The following is a 21543-nucleotide window of genomic DNA, read 5'->3' as shown; positions in this document are numbered from 1 at the left end:
TTCATGGGATGGTCCTAATGCGACATATCAAAAAAAATACACAAAGAACCCTTCCACCCCTTGTTACAGAGGATTTATTTATTTATTTATTTATCTATTTATTTATTTAGCAATAACCAATTGGGCTTTAACTGTTTGCATTCTTAAGTTAATTGAGTCATTAGTAGTAATTCAAAACAGAAGCAATCAAGTGTCTTAGTTTTAGATTTCCAATTTAGAAAATGGTCATTTCAATTGCTTCTTTGCATTGACTATTCTGTTTTTTGCAATCGAAGGCAGATTGACAGAAGTGATGTAAACTCAATATTGTAGCAGCAGACCCCAGAAACTCTCAGAATAAAAGCAAGCACCATACAACTGTCATGCAATCTCTAGCACGGGCACCATTAAATCAGGAATCATTTAAATTCTACAGAAGTTGCAGCAGCTTCCTGGAACCTAATCACTTCCTGGTCTCTCGGTCAATTTCACTCCAAGAGTCGTGCAGCAGATCGTGTGACCTTAAGCAAAGGAAGTGAATACGGCACACACAGGAAAACACTGGCCAAAGAAAATGACAGAATGAATTTCTTATAAAAACTTCATGCAAATATCTTGCTGTGGAAGTAGGGCGAAGCCTGCATTTCCCCAGTCCCAAAAACGGACCAAGCATTTAAAAATATTAACTTGCATTTCTCTTTCTATTGTGGGAGAGAACAGTGATTCAGCAATTGAATCACAAACGTTTTGACCTAACGCTGCCTTCCATCACCTGCAATTTACTGAGAAAACTAGCAGGCTTTCCCCTGTTTGCTGTCAAATTCAAATCCTTACTTGAGCTGGGGGTGCTGCTGCTGGGGTGGTATTCCCATGCTCTGATCCTGGCTGGGTTTCACGGGAGGCTGAGGCTTCTGCTGCATGGGCGGGCGGCCCCCTGCTCCCCCCTGAGGGCCCCCCTGTGCGGAGGGCCTGGGCTGCTGGGTGGTGGGTGGCAGGGGCCTGCCTTGCGGAGGAGGGCCCTGGGAGGCCGGCCGTTGCTGCTGGGAAGGGGTCTGGGGGGCTCCTTGGCCAGGTAGCCTCTGCTGCGGAGGCCTCTGCTGCGGGGGCCTCTGCTGCTGGGAGACTGCAGGCTTGGGCATGGGGCCTGGTCTTTGCTGGGGCTGTGGCTGCTGCTGCTGCTGCTGCTGCTGTGGCTGCTGTGGTTGTCTCTGCATCTGAGGGGAGCCGCTGAGACTGCGCTGGGGGGAGCTCTGAGCTGACGGGGGCCTCTGCTGGGGCTGCTGGGCCCCGGGGCCTGGCTGTCGCTGCTGGGTTGCTATCGGGTGCCCCCCTGCCTGCCCCCCGGGGCTGGGCTGCCTCTGTTGCTGGGGTGGGAGCTGAGAGGGAGGGTGCTGGGAGCTGGGGCTGGGGGCTCGGTGTTGCTGCTGTGAGGGGGGCTGGTTCAAGGCTGCCGGACTCAGACCCTGGATCGGTTGGCCTTGAGGGGAGGGTCTTTGCTGGGAGGGGGGCCCCTGGCGTGCTACTTGAGGGCCAAAGGGAGGCTGTTGGGGGCCACCTATGGAAGAGAAGAGAGATTTCCCTTATAAAATTGTCCCACGGCAAAAGCAAAGTGTAATAAAGTGAAAGCATTGTAAAGCACAGAGAGGTATTGTAAAGCATAGGGAAGCATTGTAAAGCACAGAGGTATGGTAAAGTATAGGGAAGCATTGTAAAGCACAGAGGTATGGTAAAGCATGGGGAAGCATTGTGAAGCACAGAGAGGTCTGGTAAAGCATAGTGAAGCATTGTAAAACACAGAGAGGTATCATAAAGCATAGGGGAGCATTGTAAAGCACAGAGGTATGGTAAAGCGTAGGGAAGCATTGTAGTATTGAGAATATTTCTTCTGCACAATATATAATAAAGCTGCTTGCAATAAAAAAAACAAAAAAAACAAAAAAAAAACTATATTAATGTTCTACAATGTCATTTGCGATCAAATTTCTTCAAAAAACAAACCTTACAGTTGAGGCATTTGTACTGGGAGACTTACACTGTATATGAAACCAAACCTGGAACTTAATTTTCCCAGAAAACACACTCTGTGTACCTGATGTGACTATATGATTTATTTTTTACCGTAGTGCGGTTGTTAGTGACTCACCTTGAGGAGAGGGGCGCTGTTGAGCTGGGGGTCCTTGCTGAGACCCTGGGACTGACCGAGTCTGTGCCTGCGAGGGCTGTGGGGAGACTGCCTGCTGCACTGGGGGCTGGGGCTAAAATAATGAACAGAGGAAGACTGTTAGAGAAACAGGATTGCAAGCAGATGAGGACGTTTTCTACAAATAAGGCAGACAATGCCAAGCCAATGCCCCCTCCAGTGTTGAGGAAGTTGCTTTTAAAAAAGAATCCATTAGAGTTACAAGTTACTTGAACAGAACTGTAACTACCTGATTACTTTGAAAAAAAAAAATAGTTACAGTTACAAGAAGTTACTTCTCATGCATGGTTTACATTTTACAAAGAGATTTATTTATCAGGGTGCGGTTCAAATATTCTTTGAAGACTTGACTATTGAACCCGCTGTCTGGAAAATGAACCATCACAGTTATAAGTTACTTAAAAATGTAATCAGATTACTTTAAACAGTAACTTCCCGGGTGCAGGATGCGCCCTATAGCCTGGAGATCGCAGGTTGGAATCCAGGCTCTGTCATTGCCGACCGTGACCAGGGACTCCTAGGGGGCGGTGCTCCATTGGCCGAGCACTGCCCGGGTAGGGAGGGATTAGGTCAGCCGGGGAATGCACGGTTCCCCGCGCACCAGCGACCCCTGTGGCCGATAGGGCGCCTTCGGGTCTGCAGTGGAGCCATTCAGATCTGTGTTGTCCTCCGGCACTACAGGTCTGCTTCGCTGTGGATCCGCAGTGCGAAAAATGCCGGATTGGCAGGAGGGCGTTTCGGAGCACGCCTGCTCCAGCCTCCCTTCCCCGAGTCTCCGGGGGGGTTGCAGCGGTGAACCGGGATAAAAAAAATAGTTGGGCATACCAAACTGGGGAGAAAACCGGGGTAAAATTCATTGGCGACGACGACTTATTTAAAATATAGAAATAAATTAATAAAAAAAAGTAACTTCCCCAACACTGAGAGAGTACTCCCTTTTGGGGTACAACGTCCAGCGACCGGTGGGTAAGGGTTAGGATTAAGATCCTAAAGCATCAGAAGCGAGACATTTTTAACCAAATGCGACATGACATCTGCTCCCTTAGATGCTTGGATATTGAATTTGACTACGAATCCAAGGCGGTGATCGTGATGAAATACTGTTACAAAAACAAGGAACGTGGATACATCGGCTTCCAACTGCATCTCCAGGAGGTTTAAATGGGGAACTGTCATTAGTCCCAGGTCTGTAATTGAATTTTACAGTTCATTGTAAAAGAAGTTACCGAGAAACAATTGTTGTAGATTGTCTTATTTTGATTTTAACTAGATAAAACATGTTTTGTTTGAATACACACTGAAGAAGGCATCTAGCCACAATGCATCTGTGCTGGCGTGTTTTAAAAAAAGAATCTCAAAAAGAAATGAATAGCCCTCTTTTTTTTTTTTTTTTTTTTTTTGCTGGTTTTGCTCTAAGGTCACATTTCTTATCCCTTTCTAGGGATCTATGTTCAGTGGTTTAGGGAAGAAATTAGTGGAATTATTAAAAGCAGATCTGGACCAAAGACCTATCCCACACCATGTGGAGGCGTGTGCTATTGTGGTACTCCAGGCTTGGGGTTAGGGTTAGCAGGCAGGCAGGCAGGGAGGAAGCTCAGTACCTGAGCTGGCTGGACTGGGGAGGGGAGGGAAGTCTTGGACAGGGTCTGGTTCATCTTGCTCAGCACCAGTTCTGCGATGAGGGTCCGGTCTTCATCTTGGTGCTCTCCGATGAGAGGCATGGAGCAGCCAACCACCTGCGACAGACAGGCGTTACGACACATTTAAAACCAGGACTGTGAAAGATGCTGCTAGTCATCTAAATCTCAAACTTCCTAGGGTTTGAGCATAGCACAATGAAAAATGCCAATGATATCCATTTCTATAGCGCTGTCACAACCTCTCACCTCGATGATGTAATCTTTGCCATCCTTGCCATGGAGAGCCTCCACTGCACACATATCAAGGCCCCCAAAGACGTCTGCGCAGGCGTCTACCCACTGCCTGTATCTAATGAGAGAAAAAGAGGCAGACATTAGAACCCCGCACTGTAGATTCACACATTTTTTTTTAAATAACTTTCTCAATAAAAAAAATTAACTGAACATCTGCGTTGTTTCTCACTTGTCGGACATGGCGACTTGCTCCAGCATTGCCGACCCTGTGTTGGTTTTCCAATTACCAGACATTGAAGTTCTCCTGTCGAAAGAAAAAAAGGGCAAAAAACCCAAGGTAAGTTTATTACATTTTTCCATGGCTTAGCCTTCTGTGTTTGACTATGACTTCTGGAGCTGCGCTTCAGTTCCTGTTCCCTGCCATAGACACACTGTACATCTTTATGCATTCTAACGTGAAGCAAGTTTATGTAATCAGATGTCAAATGTTAACTGGTAACCCATATTTCCCCTAAACAGCGTGATAACATGTGGCATATTATTGCAGAGGCTGTTCAGAAGATATCTGATAATCGCATGTCTCATAACTACACTGTCCTCTTCTAGTTTCCTTAGTTTAGCAATTAGTGACAGATTGCACCAGATTTCATAACTGGGACCACTTTGTCTGACAGGCAAGAGTTGATAAACTGTATGAAAAAATTACTCTATATATAACATGAGTAATACTTTACATTGTCTCTAATTACTGTGTATTTACATAGTAGTTACTTAGTAAATACATATGTGCTTACCATCTTTGCAATGTTGTTAGGCATACAATGCATCTGCTTTTCACAGTATATGCAAGTACATAATTGTATGAGAAAAGGGTTAGGGTTATGTCATGCCAAAAAGATTTTAGTAACTACTATGTAAATACAAAGTAATTTGAGACATTTCATGTAAAATGTTAACATGTATTATAACAAAAAATAATTCCTTTTCCATGAATTAAATTAGAAAAGTGTACTGTAATGATATATAGCAGCCCAACTCACTATGCAGCCACCCAGAGCTACAGTGTTGGAGGACAGCGCAGCCCTGGGCAGCTTACAGGCAAGCCCACAGGCGCCCGGCCAGAGTACATGGGTTGCTGGTGCGTGGTGAGACGACGACACCCTGGCCGATCTAGGCCCCCACCCCCAAATTGTGCGCCGCCCTCTGGGAGCTCCCGTCCATGGTCAGCAGTGCAATAGCCTGGACTTGAACCGGTATTCTCCAGGCTTTAGTGCACATCCTGCTCTCCATGCAGAGCACCTTTACTGGATGTGCTATTTTAGTAAACCCGTCCTCATAGCTCATGTCAGTAAGTCCTGGGATCAGCCTAGTTCTCTGTACCTTCTCAAGTGAAATAATGTCTTTTTTATAGTGAGGTGCCCACGACACCCTGGCCAACCTAGGCCCCCACCCCCAAATTGTGCGCCGCCCTCTGGGAGCTCCCGTCCATGGTCAGCAGTGGAATAGCCTGGACTTGAACCGGTATTCTCCAGGCTTTATTGCACATCCTGCTCTCCATGCAGAGCACCTTTACTGGATGTGCTATTTTAGTAAACCCGTCCTCATAGCTCATGTCAGTAAGTCCTGGGATCAGCCTAGTTCTCTGTACCTTCTCAAGTGAAATAATGTCTTTTTTATAGTGAGGTGCCCAAAACTGCACACAGTGTTCTAGAAGGGGGTCTAACTAGAACATTATCCAGTCTTAAACTTCCCTAGATTTGGTTATACTCCACATTTTTAGCAATGTAACCTGTCATTCTTTTTGCCCTTTTTAATATTTGGTTTGCAGGTCTGTAATTAAGGAATAGTTAGAAGATGTGTCAGGTGTATAGATATTGCAGTCTTCTGGGCAATAAGATCTGAGACAAAGCTATACTGGAGAGGGAGATTTTTTACATTCAATGCATCCTCTAGTAGTTACATTGAATAACAATTCAATGTAATGTATTGCTGTGCTGTCATAGAGGACCTTTGTGACATTTGTCTATACAAAATGTGTCACACAGTATTTGCAATCTTTAGTAATTGCTGATATGTCGGGTGGGATTTTTTTGAGAACTGCAAAGCACGCTAGTGGTATAAGAATGAGAATTCCACTCGACACTGCAGAGCGCTCTAGCAGTATAGGAATGAAAACTCCACTCTCAACACCGCAGAGCGCTCTACCATTATAGGAAAGAGAACTCCACTCTCAACACTGCAGAGCGCTCTAGTAGTATAGGAATGAAAACTCCACTCTCAACACTGCAGAGCGCTCTAGGAGTATAGGAAAGAGAACTCCACTCTGCACACTGCAGAGCGCTCTAGAGTTATAGAAAACTCTACTTAATACATCAACAATACATTATACCATACATGAGATATATTTACAGTGATCTTCCTTAGCTTGGATATAGCAGCCCTGGATGCATTTGGTCAGTCTTAGATGCATTTAATCATCGCCAATGGTTTTTACCCTGGTTTTCTCCCTAATTTGGTTGCCCAGTTATTATTTTTATTTTTATATATCCCGGTTCACCATTGCAACTCCCACGCCAACTCGGGAAACGGCGGCAGACACACACGTCCTCCGAAACGTGTCCCACCAAGCCGTCTTTTTTCACATTGCAGGTCTACAGCGAATCCACCAGACCCATAGTGCCGGAGGACAACACAGATCTGAGTGGCTTCTACAGCAGACCTGCAGCCGCCCAGCCGGTCACAGGGGTCGCTGGTGTGCAGTGAACCGAGGATTACCCTGCCGAACCATCCCCACCCGGTCGGCTCTCTGCCAATTGTGCACCGCCCCCTAGGAACTCCCAGCCACGACCGGCGATGGCATAACCTGGACTCCAACCAGCGATCTCCAGGCTATAGGACGCATCCTGCACTCCACATGGAGCACTTTTACTGGACGCGCCACTCGGAAGCCCTCGTGATATTTCATTTAAGACGGTGAGTCAGAAATAAATGCATCCGCTAAGGTGATTTATTATGGTGTTTTGTGAGCCCGGTTAAACTCAGGAGAGCAGGACAATACGAAAATTAGACTGGTGCACAGTCCTCTTCAAAGGATGAGCTGTTTGTGTTTGTTCCAGCTCTCACTATTACATATCCTGTGCATTGCAAGATTTCATTGTGTTATGTATTTATGAGCATGGTGTCTGCTTTGAGTTTGGCAGAGACTTTTACAGGCTAATTCACACTGTGTGGAATTTCCCATTTAGTGTCTGTAATCAAAGTCGGCGCAGGGATGACGCATCAAAGGCTCTCTCCACTTTCCTTTTCTCTCAGAGAGTTTAGGGAGCTGTGAGTCATAGTTTGACTGATTCCACCCCTCCCTACTCACTCTCTCTCTCTGCAATCGCTGACGTCAGCCAGATGAAAGTGCCCAGTTATTGCAAAACAAAAAAGCCATCACACAGTTAACGCTTTCAATACTGCATATAGAGCTAGGAAATAATAATAATAATAATAATAATAATAATAATAATAATAATAATAATAATAATAATAATAATAATTGGTTATACTTATAAAGCGATGTACAATTTGTATATGGTAAAAAGACAATAAAGACAAGCATTTACAATCATAAAAGCATCCCATTGTCATTAACCGCTTAATCCTTTAGGGTCGCGGTGAGCCGGACCCTAACCCGGCAGACACAGGGCGCAAGGCGGGACTACACCCTGCCCTGGATGGGACGCCAGTCCATTGCAGGGCAACACACACACACACACACACAGGGCAATTTAGAATGACCAATCAACCTGAACAGCATGTCTTTGAATTGTGGGAGGAAACTGGAGTACCTGGAGAAAACCCATGCGAACACGGGGAGAACATCCAAACTCCACACAGACAGACCCCTAGGCTGGAATCTAACCCGGGGCCCTGGCGCTGTGAGGCAGCAGTCCTAAACACCACGCCAAAGTGCCACCCCATCACAAAAGCAATGATAGATAAATAAGTAACACAACATAACAAACAACAAAGATAACACACAAACAATTAAAAAAACAAAGTAAAAAAGTATGTTTTAGAACAGATTTAAAAAGTGTCAACAGAAGGATTTCAGAGATGTGGCGATAACTCCACTCAACACTGCGGCAAAAAAACTAATTCAGGACCGAATGGGCTAATATACTTTAATACCAAAAATGCTCATGAAACTGTTCATTGCTTTTATATATTTCTTATTCTGTGCTATTCTGGAATATCGTTGTCAACTTTTTTTTTTTTTTTTTGTCCTTCTGCTAGCTCTGAATTCCAAATGTGAATATCCTGACTTTCAACAAAGAAAAACTTTTCAAATGAAAACATAACAGGCAGATGACAAAGCTTCCAGTCATGACTGGAAGACACTAGTTTATTTAATTTGATTTCAAAATTGTTTATAGTCTAAGCTCCAGGGACAACCTGGCCAGTGTTCTGCACTGAACTAATGCACTCGTCGTTTTTGTAATTCCCAGTAAGTCTGCTTTACTGGATGGGTAAAATGGGTGCATCAATTTTTATCAGCGTTTTTTATCTAAAACATGTAGCTTCAGGCAAATGGCAATGATCAGGAAATTGCATTGATCCAAGTTACGCCTCGTTGTTACTTGATGTTTATCTGCTGTTTCAGTTCTGTTTAATTTTTACTGTTTTTTTACAGGAAAACATTTCTGGGATTAAACAAACGCTATAAGTCTGTATATACTGATTTTTACCCAAAATGTGTTCAACTCAATCCTGTGAAAATCCATAACTTTACATTCAGTAGATATATTCATATAAATCCCAAAAGTTGTTTTAGTGTAATATGGGTGCAGCTAGATGGTTACCAGCTCTTTGGACCATTTTACAGCACTGGGGAATCACCCTGGCTCAATGTAGACCCTTTACAAAGAAGTGTCTCCTAACTTGCGTCCTAAATCGTCCAACTGTGTTGTCCTCTGTACTGCACTTCAAAGTACTGGCCAGGGTTAACAGGGTGTAGATTTGGCATGATGGTGCTAGATTCTATCACCAGGAAACCTCATATAGTGCCAGCTACACTTTTTCATTCCTAAGCAACCACAGTTGATGATAGCTTCTCACTGGGTCTGGACTACTCCCATGACCCACCCCCTCTCATCCACGCACACACCAGAGAAGAGGTTTGTGTTGTGTGAGGAGCAGTGAGGGGGTCTTGATAATTGATTGCTGATAGGCTCTCTGGTGCTAAACTTACAAAACAGTTTATGTAACGATAAGAGTGTGAAGACCTCCATCAATTCCGGAATTGCGCTTGGCTAGACTGCTTTATCTTTTATCCGATTTGGCTTTCCGAAACTAAAGCGTTGCAGACAGACAGGCTGGACTATTCTCTATCCTTCTGGGAATGTACCTAGCCTGTCCTCTAGTCTGACTAAACAATCATTAAAGGAAGAAAACAAAAGCATATAAAACCAGCACCATGGTGGGCTGCATTTCTAGACCATAAGTAGTCAACAAACTTCCACCCAGCTTCCAGCTGTTTCCAATCTGTTACTGGTCCTTTCCATGGAACAGGCTCATGCCACAGTATTGTCTAACCTTGCTTTACTGAGTTCCTTATTTCATTCTAAAATAATTTATGTATAAGTGAATCATGCAGTAAGGCTGTATTTTGATCTGCTGTTTGACTCCCGGTTGCAGGCAATGTTCTCTTCATTTTCTTTCTTAATTCAACCGCATTCACCAAAATGAAAGCCTATTTAGTGTTGCAGTTCGTTTACTGTCTGTTACTGTGGGTATGCGCAACTGTGTTATTTTTGGGAGCAGATCACAATCCAAGAAATAGTTCTGACCAGGCCTGACCCGGCCACTGTGTTTATCTTCCAGACATCCTGAGGAGATCACAGTGTAAGAAAATGAAAAACAAACCCTCTTTTGCCGACTTTGAGATCTGATCTGATTGCCTTCCAAGAAGAGGAAGAAGATGACGACTCACATGTACGCCTTGTAGTTGTTGCCGATCTTCTGGATGCGAACGTCGTACTTGGCATCAATGAAGGGTTCCGAAGTGGCGTAGGTCTTTGTCAGGGCGACCACACTGGCAATGTCCTGGAAATCATACTGATTGTCTACCTTCACCTGGGAGAGAAGAGAGGACAGAGCGCAGCTAATGAAAATCAATGCGCTGTTAACAACGGAACCATCCCCTATACAAGCTTATTTTAGTAAAAGCATAGCATTGGAAAGCACTATGTAATAATAATATAATATCTTTATATCTCGCCTTTCATAGTAGACCACCATCAGAAAGTGCTTTACAGAGGCAGGCTGTGAACTGTGCATTATATGCAGAGTCACTTACAATAGGACGCTGATTTAACATCTCATCCGAGGGATGGAGCACAAGGAGGTGAAGTGACTTGCTTAGGGTCACACAGTGAGTCAGTGAGTGGCCGAGGTGGGTTTTGAACCGATGACCTGGACCGGTACCCTGGATTTAACCACTGGACCACACTGTGCATGCACGCCCACCCCCGCCCACCGGGTGGGAGTGGGGGGGGGGTGCTTGTATGTATGTGTGTACATATAAGTATGTGTATTATTTCTGAATGTATAGTAATTGTTTGGAATTATTTTATTGCTGTATTGTTGTTTTATTGATTGTGGTTTACTAAGGTCTGTTCATTAGTATTAATAATGCACTATGGAGATGGACCTGTGGGCACTGTGACTCAATTAAACTAACCATGGGGATCATGCAAAATGAATATGGAAAGGTATCATGATAAATGTATTATGTGTTGTTATAAGAATATGAACAAAAAGTAAGTAGCATCTTAGTTTTTTTTTTTTTTTTAGGTTTTTGTACCTGTTGCATGGATAGAAATAAGACTCCCATTGCACAGCAGTTTGATGCATTCCTGGTTTTCACTATGAGTTTAACAAGACACCCTTGAGCTTGTTTCCTACACACACTGGAGCTAATCAAACTGGTAGTAAAACCTGGGATTGGTAAAACTGCTATGCAATAGGAGTCTTATTGCCGTCCCTGCTTTATTAAAATCATTTGGAGTGGTCCTTAATGCAATTACTCAAATGTTGTGTAATTTATTTTGTCTGTAAGATTCAGTAGCTGCTGTTTTAGCCACAGCTGTAGCTCAGTACTAGGCTATGATGGCACATCTATATAGAAATCGGACTGAACTAGACTACGTCAAAGATCACAAGCTGCTTTCAGTTCTCTGCAACTGATTCACGAAGTATAGGCAACATCGGCATGCGTATCTTTATAGCAGAGCCAGCTCCATTTAGTGATCTGCCATTTTGGAATAGTTTCCTTTTGTTTAGCTGGCAATACACTAGCTGTGCACTAGATGGAGCTGGTGCACACTACTAAAATGCCCATTTGGCTGATCTAGCCTACATATATCCATGGCAGGCAACTAGAACGCAAGAGCAGGTGAAAGCTTCTGTGTAAGGTCTCCCAATTATAGGTTTATCTCTTACCTTCCCCATTCCAGAATGAGCGTGACCCATCTTTACCACGACTGGAAACTTTGGGGTAGTGATCTGCAAAAGAATCAACAGAGTACATTGTATTGCAACTGAAACATCTGGACTACATTCAGAGAAACGCCTAGAAAGCTAGATAGAATGAGAGCTTGACTGTAAAATAGATTTCTACACATAATCTAACAGGTGCCACCCCACTACGCTTATAAAAGTGTCCCTTAGTAAAAATATTGCAAAGTGTAATACAGCAGAGTGAAAGCATTGTGAAGCACAGAGAGGTATGGTAAAGCATAGGGAAGTATTGTAAAGCACAGAGAGGTATGGTAAAGCATAGGGAAGCATTGTAAAGCACAGAGAGGTATGCTAAAGCATAGGGAAGCACTGTAAAGCACAGAGAGGTCTGGTAAAGCACAGGGAAGAATTGTAAAGCACAGAGAGGTATGCTAAAGCATAGGGAAGCATTGTAAAGCACAGAGAGATCTGGTAAAGCACACTTAAAAATCTGCTTTATCATGATATACTATGCAGTGTAACCATAGGAAAAGCATGTCCAAATTTACAGTGGCAAAGAGAATTAGAATGTAATGAATCTTTTAATGGAGCTTAAGTAACTTAAAAAGTCACATGGCCTCCGTATGTCGCTATTAGGTCATATCTCACGGTCAGCAAAAGAATCAGCGTGCAGGGTTTATTTAACTGGGAAATATGAAGACAGTATCTCAAACAGTGTCTGAGAATACAATTTGAAATAAAATACAAAAGAACAGTATTATAGGAAGAAGGCTATTCAATACCAAGTCTCCTTTTCCATTGAAATCTGAATGTTTCACTTATTAAACATAGATTTATCTTCTGTGATACTGTGATATATATAAGGGGTGGGGATGTTTATTTCTAACCTGTTTATTTATTTTTTGACATTTTGTGGCTTAGAAGTCTTTTAATTTTTCTTAAAGTTTTTTTTTTTTTTTCCCACAGGATTCTGAGGTTGGAAACCAATGGGTTACAAAAATGTTATTGTCAGATTGTTAATCTGGTCATCTTGACAATACATTCAAGAACGGCCTCTGCATAAATGTGTCATTATTGCAACACACAGGATTTCAAGGAAGATTATTGGGCAACATTTTCCAGGAGTGTCTCTAAGTGTAGTGCATTTCCCTAGTAGTTACTTGGTAAATACATGTGTGCAGTTGCAATGTACATAAGGACCTTTTTATTTTATTGTGTTATATGTTCCCATGTGTTTTTTTTTAAACTTTTTGACCACTTTTTTCAACTTTTAAAATGTAGTTCTGAGAGGTCCATGTGGATACATGGTAAGCCATCTTGAGGCAGAGAATGCAAAACAAAATAAAATTTAAACAACACACACATCTTACGTAAACAGTTGTAGCAACACATGGGAACATGTAACACAATAAAATAAAAAGGTCCTTATTTGCCCTTAAACGTGGAAATCTTTTTGCATAATATATGTAAGTACACAATTGTGTCAGAAAAGGGTTAGAGTTAGGGTTAGTAGAGTTAGGTTTAGGAATAGGGTTAGGGTTATATCGTGCATAAAATGTACACATTAAGTACATTGTAACTATGCATAGTATTTACTACTATACTGAACAAAAATATAAACGCAACATGCAACAATTTCAAAGATTTTACTGAGTTACAGTTCATAAGGAAATGAGTCAATTGAAATAAATTCATTAGGCCCTAATCTATGGATTTCACATGTCTGGGAATACAGATATGCATCTGTTGGTCAATGATACCTAAAAAAAAAAAAAAAAAAAGGTAGGGGCGTGGATCAGAAAATTTCTGGGATCTTTTATTTCAGCTCATGAAACATGGAAGCAACACTTTACATGTTGTGTTTATATTTTTGCTCAGTGTACCTAAATACACAGTAGTTAGAGGCACTCAATGTAAAGTGTTGCCGATTCTTGCTCTCCGATGCTTGTTTCAACACTGGACTAAAGTAAAAGTGAAGTCTGCTCTATTGAAAGAATATAGGCAGGAAACTTTGACATACACGTTAAAAGGTTGCTATGAACTGGACCCCTCCTGCAATGAACAGTGTGCCAACCCTAAAGAGCCAGGACCATATTTTCAATGTGTTTCCTCCAAAATCAATTAAGCTCTTTTTTACCTGGGATCAAATTACATAAACATCAAGCATCTTTTAGTTTCTTCCAATAGCAGAACAAATCGTCAATTGAATAGCTAGTATCTTATTTGTTCTTTGATAAACAATACGTCCAGCGATCGGCAAGGAATAGATTTATATTCTTACCTCAATCCATTACGTTCCCACTGTGCGCCTCCTCCTCTCCAGCCTCTGTCTGCTTTTTGGCTTTGTCTAACAGAGGAGGGCAGCTCTCCTGCCCCCCTGCCCCTGGCTTCCCTACAGTCAGCCTCTCCACTTATCTGCAAGCTAATTTATGGGCAGGTGTACCTCCAGAGGTGAGGCCAAAGAATGTAGCGTAATATAATACAGTAGTGTTGTCTAGTCTGAGCTTTCATGACTAGTCTACAGCATGAGATTTTAATGTAAACGTTACATAATGCAAAAACAAAACACCTTGAGATCACTTAAGGAGACTTGAAATACTGAAATATTGGTCTTAGTTTTGTAAAATTGATCGGGTGTTATACCGCTTAAAAAAATAAAAATAATAATAAAAAAAATATATATATATATATATATATATATATATATATATATATATATATATATATATATATATATATATATATATGTTAATTAGACTGGAATAAATGCTTTGAAAATATAGTCTCTTTTGTCAAATCACGTGGTCAGTGATATGTCAGGAGATGCAAGAATGCCGTGTCACCAGTACACTGTTTCTATGGAGATCAAACTTCAAAAGTCACATGACCCCAATATGGCAGCCACTTTAGGTCACAGATTAAAGTGAGGTTTTGCCCAACACTGAAAGTTTGAAGCTGAACCCTGTATGATCTACAGCATCCAGGATGTCTAATTTAATACCGTTTTGATTTTAAAATGTTATTAGTTGGTCTTACTATCAACAGAAGTTTCATACATGATATACTTGCCAAGGCATGCACTTGGGATATTTTACTTTCTTTTACAAACAGATATAGTTTTTTTAAGAGGTAAACACATTCACTGTAAGTGAAAATGATGCTTCAGTTCTGTAAGTTTAATAACATCCCATTAAAACAGATGGAAAGTGCTCAGCAGTAACTGCTGTCAGTAGTAATGAAATGTGACAACTTCCTGTGAAAGCCTTGGCTGAGAAAATGGGGGGCCAGTAAGGCGTTTTGAAACCCCTCTGACTCACCGACCCTGGCTGTGCTATTTCCCCCTCTCCTGCGATCTGACTGGAAGCTTTGATGAAGAAATGACTGGAGGGCAGGAGTAAACACACTCATGAAAAATGATGTCATTTGATCTGGTGTAATGCATACAGACGCTCTTAACAAGATGCATTAAGCCCTGGGAATGTATCGTGCAATTAGAATGGCTTTCCCTTTTCATACCAGAGCTGTTTGCAAACATTTTAAATGCTTCTCTTGCTCTGATATTTATGTTTTTATTTTAATTTATATCGATCCCCTGATAAAAGTTCACCTCATTAAATACAAACAGTAATTTTGCAGTTCTCACAAGAATTTCCCTTGTTTACACTATGCATTTATCATAGTTTTATAATATTCTTTACCAGACCTCTCTGTGTATTACAATGCTTCCCTATGCTTTACCAGACCTCTCTGTGCTTTACAATGCTTTCCTATGCTTTACCAGACCTCTCTGTGCTTTACAATGCTTCCCTATGCTTTACCAGACCTCTCTGTGCTTTACAATGCTTTCCTATGCTTTACCAGACCTCTCTGTCCTCTACAATGCTTCCCTATGCTTTACCAATGCTTTCACTGTGCTTTGTTACACTTTGCTGTGCTTTTACTATGGAAATGGGTTAGTTTGCAATGCTTTGTTTTGTAATCTACGCTTTACCATACCTCTCTGTGCTTTACAGTGCTTGCCTATGCTTTACGATACCTATCTGTGCTTTACAATGTTTCCCTGTGCTTTACCAGACCTCTCTGTGCTTTATAATGCTTCCCTATGCTTTACCAGACCTCTCTGTGCTTTACAATGCTTCCCTATTCTTTACCATACCTCTTGGCTTTACAATGCTTCCCTATGCTTTACCATATCTCTCTGTGCTTTACAATACTTCCCTATGCTTTACCACACTGTGCTTTACAATGCTTCCCTATGCTTTACCAGACCTCTCTGTGCTTTACAATGCTTCCCTATTCTTTACCATACCTCTTGGCTTTACAATGCTTCCCTATGCTTTACCAGACCTCTCTGTGCTTTACAATGCTTCCCTATGCTTTACCAGACCTCTATGTGCTTTGTAATGCTTGCCTATGCTTTACCGTGCTCTACTGTGTTTCCACTATGCTTTAGTACTCCTGTAATATAATGCAGTAAGGGGGAAATGCAAAGAAAATGAAATGGTACGTTGTTTTGTTGTTAGCCATGTTGCTCTTTGTTATCACTAGGTGTCAGTTCCATTTATCATGCACTCTCTTTCCCGTAACACAGGAGGTTGGGAAATTAGTCAAAGTCTAAAAACATCATTTTGACAGCCTCATTTTTCACTCTGTGAGACGACACAAAGGCTTTTCAAACACAGGAAACTTCAGGATGAAACTCCAATCAAGATAATTGTTTTTTAATGGATAACAAGTTTCTTATGCTTTTACTGTAAGTTGCAATAGAAAAAATAAAACACTCTGGCAGTTAAGAGAGACAGGGGTGTATTTTAAATCTTTACGAGAAGTCCCTACCCACATCAGTCAACTTCAACTTGTATTAGATTCACTTACTCACTCAGTGCTGAGTGGACTTCTATTTGCTACAATACTAGAGCACTTTGCAGTGTTGAGTAGAGATCTCTTTCCTATACTACTAAGAGCACTCGGCAGTGTTGAAATTCAGTTTCTTGGTGACTGGTAATTGAATTATCCCTCCAATAGCTCAGTTTACATGCTGTAGTAAACATGATGATTTTACTGCCTCAGTCATGAGACAGTTCAGAAAGACGTTCTTGAGAGACACCGTACTTGTTGTACAGTGTACTGCGGAATGCTAGGCTGGGTTACAAAAATGATAATTGGACACAGATGGTAAGCAAGTATATCAGAAACCTCCATCCAAAGACCATTAACTAATATCCACAGCATGTCATACAGAATAAGAAATGGCAGTGAGTAGTTTAATGATAAGTGAAGACTTAGGTTTAAATTTAGGTTTCATGGTAAAGTAGATTAAAATGACTGATTTACAGTATGTGGAATTCATGAAAAAGACAGCTCGCTCTTTCTTTCTTTCTTTCTTTCTTTCTTTCTTTCTTTCTTTCTTTCTTTCTTTATCTAACCACTGAGCTCCTCAAACCCACTGCCTTCCACATTGCAGCCCAGCGCTTTCTTTATCTAACCACTGAGCTCCTCAAACCCACTGCCTTCCACACTGCAGCCCAGCGCTTTCTTTATTTAACCACTGAGCTCCTCAAACCCACTGCCTTCCACACTGCAGCCCAGCGCTTTCTTTATCTAACCACTGAGCTCCTCAAACCCACTGCCTTCCACACTGCAGCCCAGTGCTTTCTTTATCTAACCACTGAGCTCCTCAAACCAACTGCCTTCCACACTCTGCGCTTTCTTTTTCTTTCTTTCTTTCTTTCTTTTCTTCCAGTAATGTTGAATCCACAGCAGGCTAAACTCTGGGACAATTCAGTAAACATCCTGGAATCCACTGAAAAGGTCCCTTGTGTTTTTATTCTCTGATAACTGCGTTCCCAAATCTAAAACAAAGCTCTCCTATTACTGGTGTGTAAACTGAGACTTTAAAGTATTTTTTTTCCAATAAGGCCTACACATTTCCCATAAAAACTCCTTCATGGGTTCACAACCTCACTTTACCTCTGAGACAGGGCTTTCCAACAACCCTAACACAGACGTCATTTCTAGAAACCAAGTCTCTTTTATAGAAGCCTACGAAACGACCACACAAAATCTCACAGAACTAAAGCATCTGAAAGTACAATGGACAAGGATCTATAACTGAGGGGGCCAACCCTGGTCCTGGAGAGCCACAATACTGCAGGTTTTTAAAATCATCAAAGAATGGCTATGACCAGACTTTTTTTTTTCTTTCTTTTTTTTTTAGTAAAGTGTTGACAAGTTAAAGGGTACATAAGGACCGTTTTATTTTATTGTGTTACATGTTCCCATGTGTTGCTACAACTGTTTACGTAAGGTGGACCTCTCAGGACTACATTTTCCATCATCCTCCTGCTCACTGGTAAATCCATCTCAGTTACATATGTGAGCAAGAGGATGATGGGAAATGTAGTTCTGAGATGTCTATGTGTGTACATGGGAAGCCATCTTGAGACAGTGAATGCAATTTAAAAGTTTAAAAAAGCGGTCAAAACGTATAAAAAAAATAAAATAAAATAAATTAAAGCACCACATTCACCTTATGTAAACAGTTGTAGCAACACAATAAAATAAAAAAAACTAAAAGACCCTGCAGCTCTCCATTGACGAAGGTTGGCCACCTCTGGTATATAAGATGAGAATCATACCTCCAAGTACTGTCTATGGAAGTGATTTCACCTTTAATGGAACTAATACAGGGCATAATTCTTTTGCCCACATGTGGTCATTTTAAGTTTATTTGTCTGACTTTACCCTGAACCCTTTCAGTCCTCAATTATTTTTGTTAAGCTTATGTAATATCATTAGAAAAGGGTTAGGGAAAACAGAACACCATTACTATTATTTATTTATTTATTATTATTTTTACATACAGTACTGTTTAAAAGTTTTAGGCAGGTGTGAAAAATGCTGTAAAGTAAGAATGCTTTCAAAAATAGACATAGACGTTAATAGTTTATATTTATCAATTAACAAAATGCAAAGTGAGTGAACAGAAGAAAAATCTACATCAGATCAATATTTGGTGTGACCACCCTTTGCCTTCAAAAAGGCATCAATTCTTCTAGGTACACTTGCACACAGTTTTTGAAGGAACTCAGAAGGTAGGTTGGCCCAAACAGTTCTTCTGTGGATTTAGGCAGCCTCAGTTGCTTCTCTCTCTTCATGTAATCCCAGACAGACTCGATGATGTTGAGATCAGGGCTCTGTGGGGGCCATACCATCACTTCCAGGACTCCTTGTTCTTCTTTACGCTGAAGATAGTTCTTAATGACTTTCGCTGTATGTTTGGGGTCGTTGTCATGCTGCAGAATAAATTTGGGGCCAATCAGATGCCTCCCTGATGGTATCGCATGATGGGTAAGTATCTGCCTGTACTTCTCAGCATTGAGGAGATCATTCATTCTGACCAAATCCCCAACTCCATTTGCAGAAATGCAGCCCCAAACTTGCAAGGAACCTCCACCATGCTTCACTGTTGCCTGCAGACACTCATTCATGTACCACTCTCCAGCCCTTCGGCGAACAAACTGCCTTCTGCTACAGCCAAATATTTCAAATTTTGACTCATCAGTTCAGAGCACCTGCTGCCATTTTTCTGCACCCCAGTTCCTTTGTTTTCATGCATAGTTGAGTCACTTGGCCTTGTTTCCACGTCGGAGGTATGGCTTTTTGGCCTCAAGTCTTCCATGAAGACCACTTCTGACTACACTTCTCCGGACAATAGATGGGTGTACCAGGGTCCTACTGTTTTCTGCCAATTCTGAGCTGATGGCATTGCTGGACATCTTCCGATTGCAAAGGGAAGTAAGCATGATGTGTCTTTCATCTGCTGCAGTAAGTTTCCTTGGCCGACCACTGCGTCTACGGTCCTCAACGTTGCCCGTTTCTTTGTGCTTCTTCAAAAGAGCTTGGACAGCACACCTGGAAAACCCTGTCTGCCTTGAAATTTCTGCCTGGGAGAGACCTTGCTGATGCAGTATAACTACCTTGTATCTTGTTGCTGTGCTCAGTCTTGCCATGGTGTATGACTTTTGACAGTAAACTGTCTTCAGCAACCTCACCTTGTTAGCTGATTTTGGCTGTTCCTCACCCAGTTTTATTCCTCCTACACAGCTGTTTCTGTTTCAGTTAATGATTGTGTTTCAACCTACATATTGAATTGATGATCATTAGCACCTGTTTGGTATAATTGTTTAATCATACGCCTGACTATACGCCTACAAAATCCCTGACTTTGTGCAAGTGTATCTAGAAGAATTGCTGCTGTTTTGAAGGCAAAGGGTGGTCACACCAACTATGGATTTGATTTAGATTTTTCTTCTGTTCACTCACTTTGCATTTTGTTAATTGATAAATATAAACTATTAACATGTCTATTTTTTAAAGCATTCTTACTTTACAGCATTTTTTCACACCTGCCTAAAACTTTTGCACAGTACTGTATATTTATACACTACCTCAGCCTGGGACCTAGGAGTCCCGCAAGGTTCCAACGTCACTTCCGACAGATGAGGAACCATCAGGGCTGAAAGGGTTAAACAAGATTCAACATTCGCTTATCCAAAAGCGAGGGAACTTGACCGCCTTTAGCACTGGTAGTGTCATTCACATCAGAGTCCATGTCTATCCGCCCATCTGTATATCATACATTTGTCCATGGTAGGTTTATTTTTCAATAATTCAGTGGTGTCCAATCACAATCCTGGAGGGCCATTATTCCACTGCAGGTTTTACAGGTAAAATTATATAAAGAACTACTTTAGGGTCTGGATGGTTCAATTAAACAATTTACAACAGGGTTGGAGCAAAGACCAGGAGTGGAAGCACTAGCTTTGGACACCCTTTATGTAATTATTCACAGATGTCAATTACACACTTTTTTTCTTAAGTAAAACAGGAGTTTTTTAATGACATTTTAAGCATGCTAGTAATTTTTTCACCTTAAAATATGAAGAGGGTGTTTACGGGAATGGCGTGCAAATGGGTTTTGTGCGTGACACACACGCAATGGTGCGTCACTGAAGTTTTACCAGAAACCCCCAAATGTATGCCCCTAGATTTTAAATTTTCAAACTGGGCGTACAATTGTGGTCACTTGGTCTACTGCCTGGAACCAGAATGTCTATTGTGGTGCAGTTCTGGGCTCTTAAAAAATATCTAGACGTGTACGCCAAGGCTATGACTTCACTGTTTCTATTTCCGCTGAAAACAAAATACATGATTGTACTCTAGGTTATATGTAAGACGTGGGGCTTTTTCCACCAGAAGTATCTTCCATAAGGAATCTTTCAATACCCATTGCTTTTGTAGTTTTGACTTGCTGTGGAAATTAAATCAAACCACTGGAACTGAAAATTAGAACATGGCCAAAGTAGGCAAAATAGGGATTGTGTCATTTATTTGATGATAGTCAAGCTAAGTCCCATGAGTCCCATCTCCCGCACTCCTGTCTGACTCGGTCAATAGTCTTCTTGATGCGATGAAATGAGCATTAGGAACATCTTCTATTGCAAACTACTTCTTTAAGAAGCTAAAAATGCTGACGAAGACAACAGCAACAGACAGCGCACCGACCACGACTGTGGACACAAACACAAATACAGCTACTGACACCCGCAGACATAGTAGCGTAGGGAAACAGTAGACTGGGGAAAAAGCAGATCACGCAAGCGCAGTAAGGTAAAAGGAAGGCGTGGCAGCTATTTGATTAAGGTTAACTGCACTCAGCATTTTCTGTCTGATCAGGTGGAAAAAGACACAGTGGAAATTAGATAAATGCAGGACCTATTATATGTGTGACTAGCAGTTCAGTATACAAATACATTCGTATAATAATTCTTGGCATTCCCATACCTTCAGATTTAAGACTACAGCACTGGCGATGACAACACAAAAAGTTATGTACAAACCAAAAGTACTGGAAATATTATTCAACGAATAATTTGTCTGGTTTATAGAGATCTGATAGACTAATAATTTACTATGTAAACA

At 41.5% G+C, this 21543-nt stretch overlaps 1 protein-coding gene across 2 annotated transcripts in view; it reads right to left on the bottom strand.

Moving 5' to 3' along the window:
- Positions 1-21543, bottom strand: part of LOC121328498 (synapsin-1-like) — a 58466-nt gene that overhangs the window by 1935 nt on the left and 34988 nt on the right. For both annotated transcript variants that reach the window (XM_041273182.1, XM_041273183.1), the window contains exons 6-12: positions 11542-11604; positions 10031-10173; positions 4283-4357; positions 4066-4168; positions 3781-3915; positions 2123-2234; positions 814-1534 (exon numbers count right to left, since the gene is read on the bottom strand). In XM_041273182.1, coding sequence (XP_041129116.1) covers positions 814-1534; positions 2123-2234; positions 3781-3915; positions 4066-4168; positions 4283-4357; positions 10031-10173; positions 11542-11604 — 1352 coding nt within the window. The remainder of the gene's footprint in view (positions 1-813; positions 1535-2122; positions 2235-3780; positions 3916-4065; positions 4169-4282; positions 4358-10030; positions 10174-11541; positions 11605-21543) is intronic.

The sequence above is a fragment of the Polyodon spathula genome, chromosome 16 (assembly GCF_017654505.1).
Source record: "Polyodon spathula isolate WHYD16114869_AA chromosome 16, ASM1765450v1, whole genome shotgun sequence".
NCBI classification, from domain to species: domain Eukaryota; kingdom Metazoa; phylum Chordata; class Actinopteri; order Acipenseriformes; family Polyodontidae; genus Polyodon; species Polyodon spathula.
Note: the sequence above shows the minus strand (reverse complement) of the source record. Positions and strands in the feature narration are given on the sequence as shown.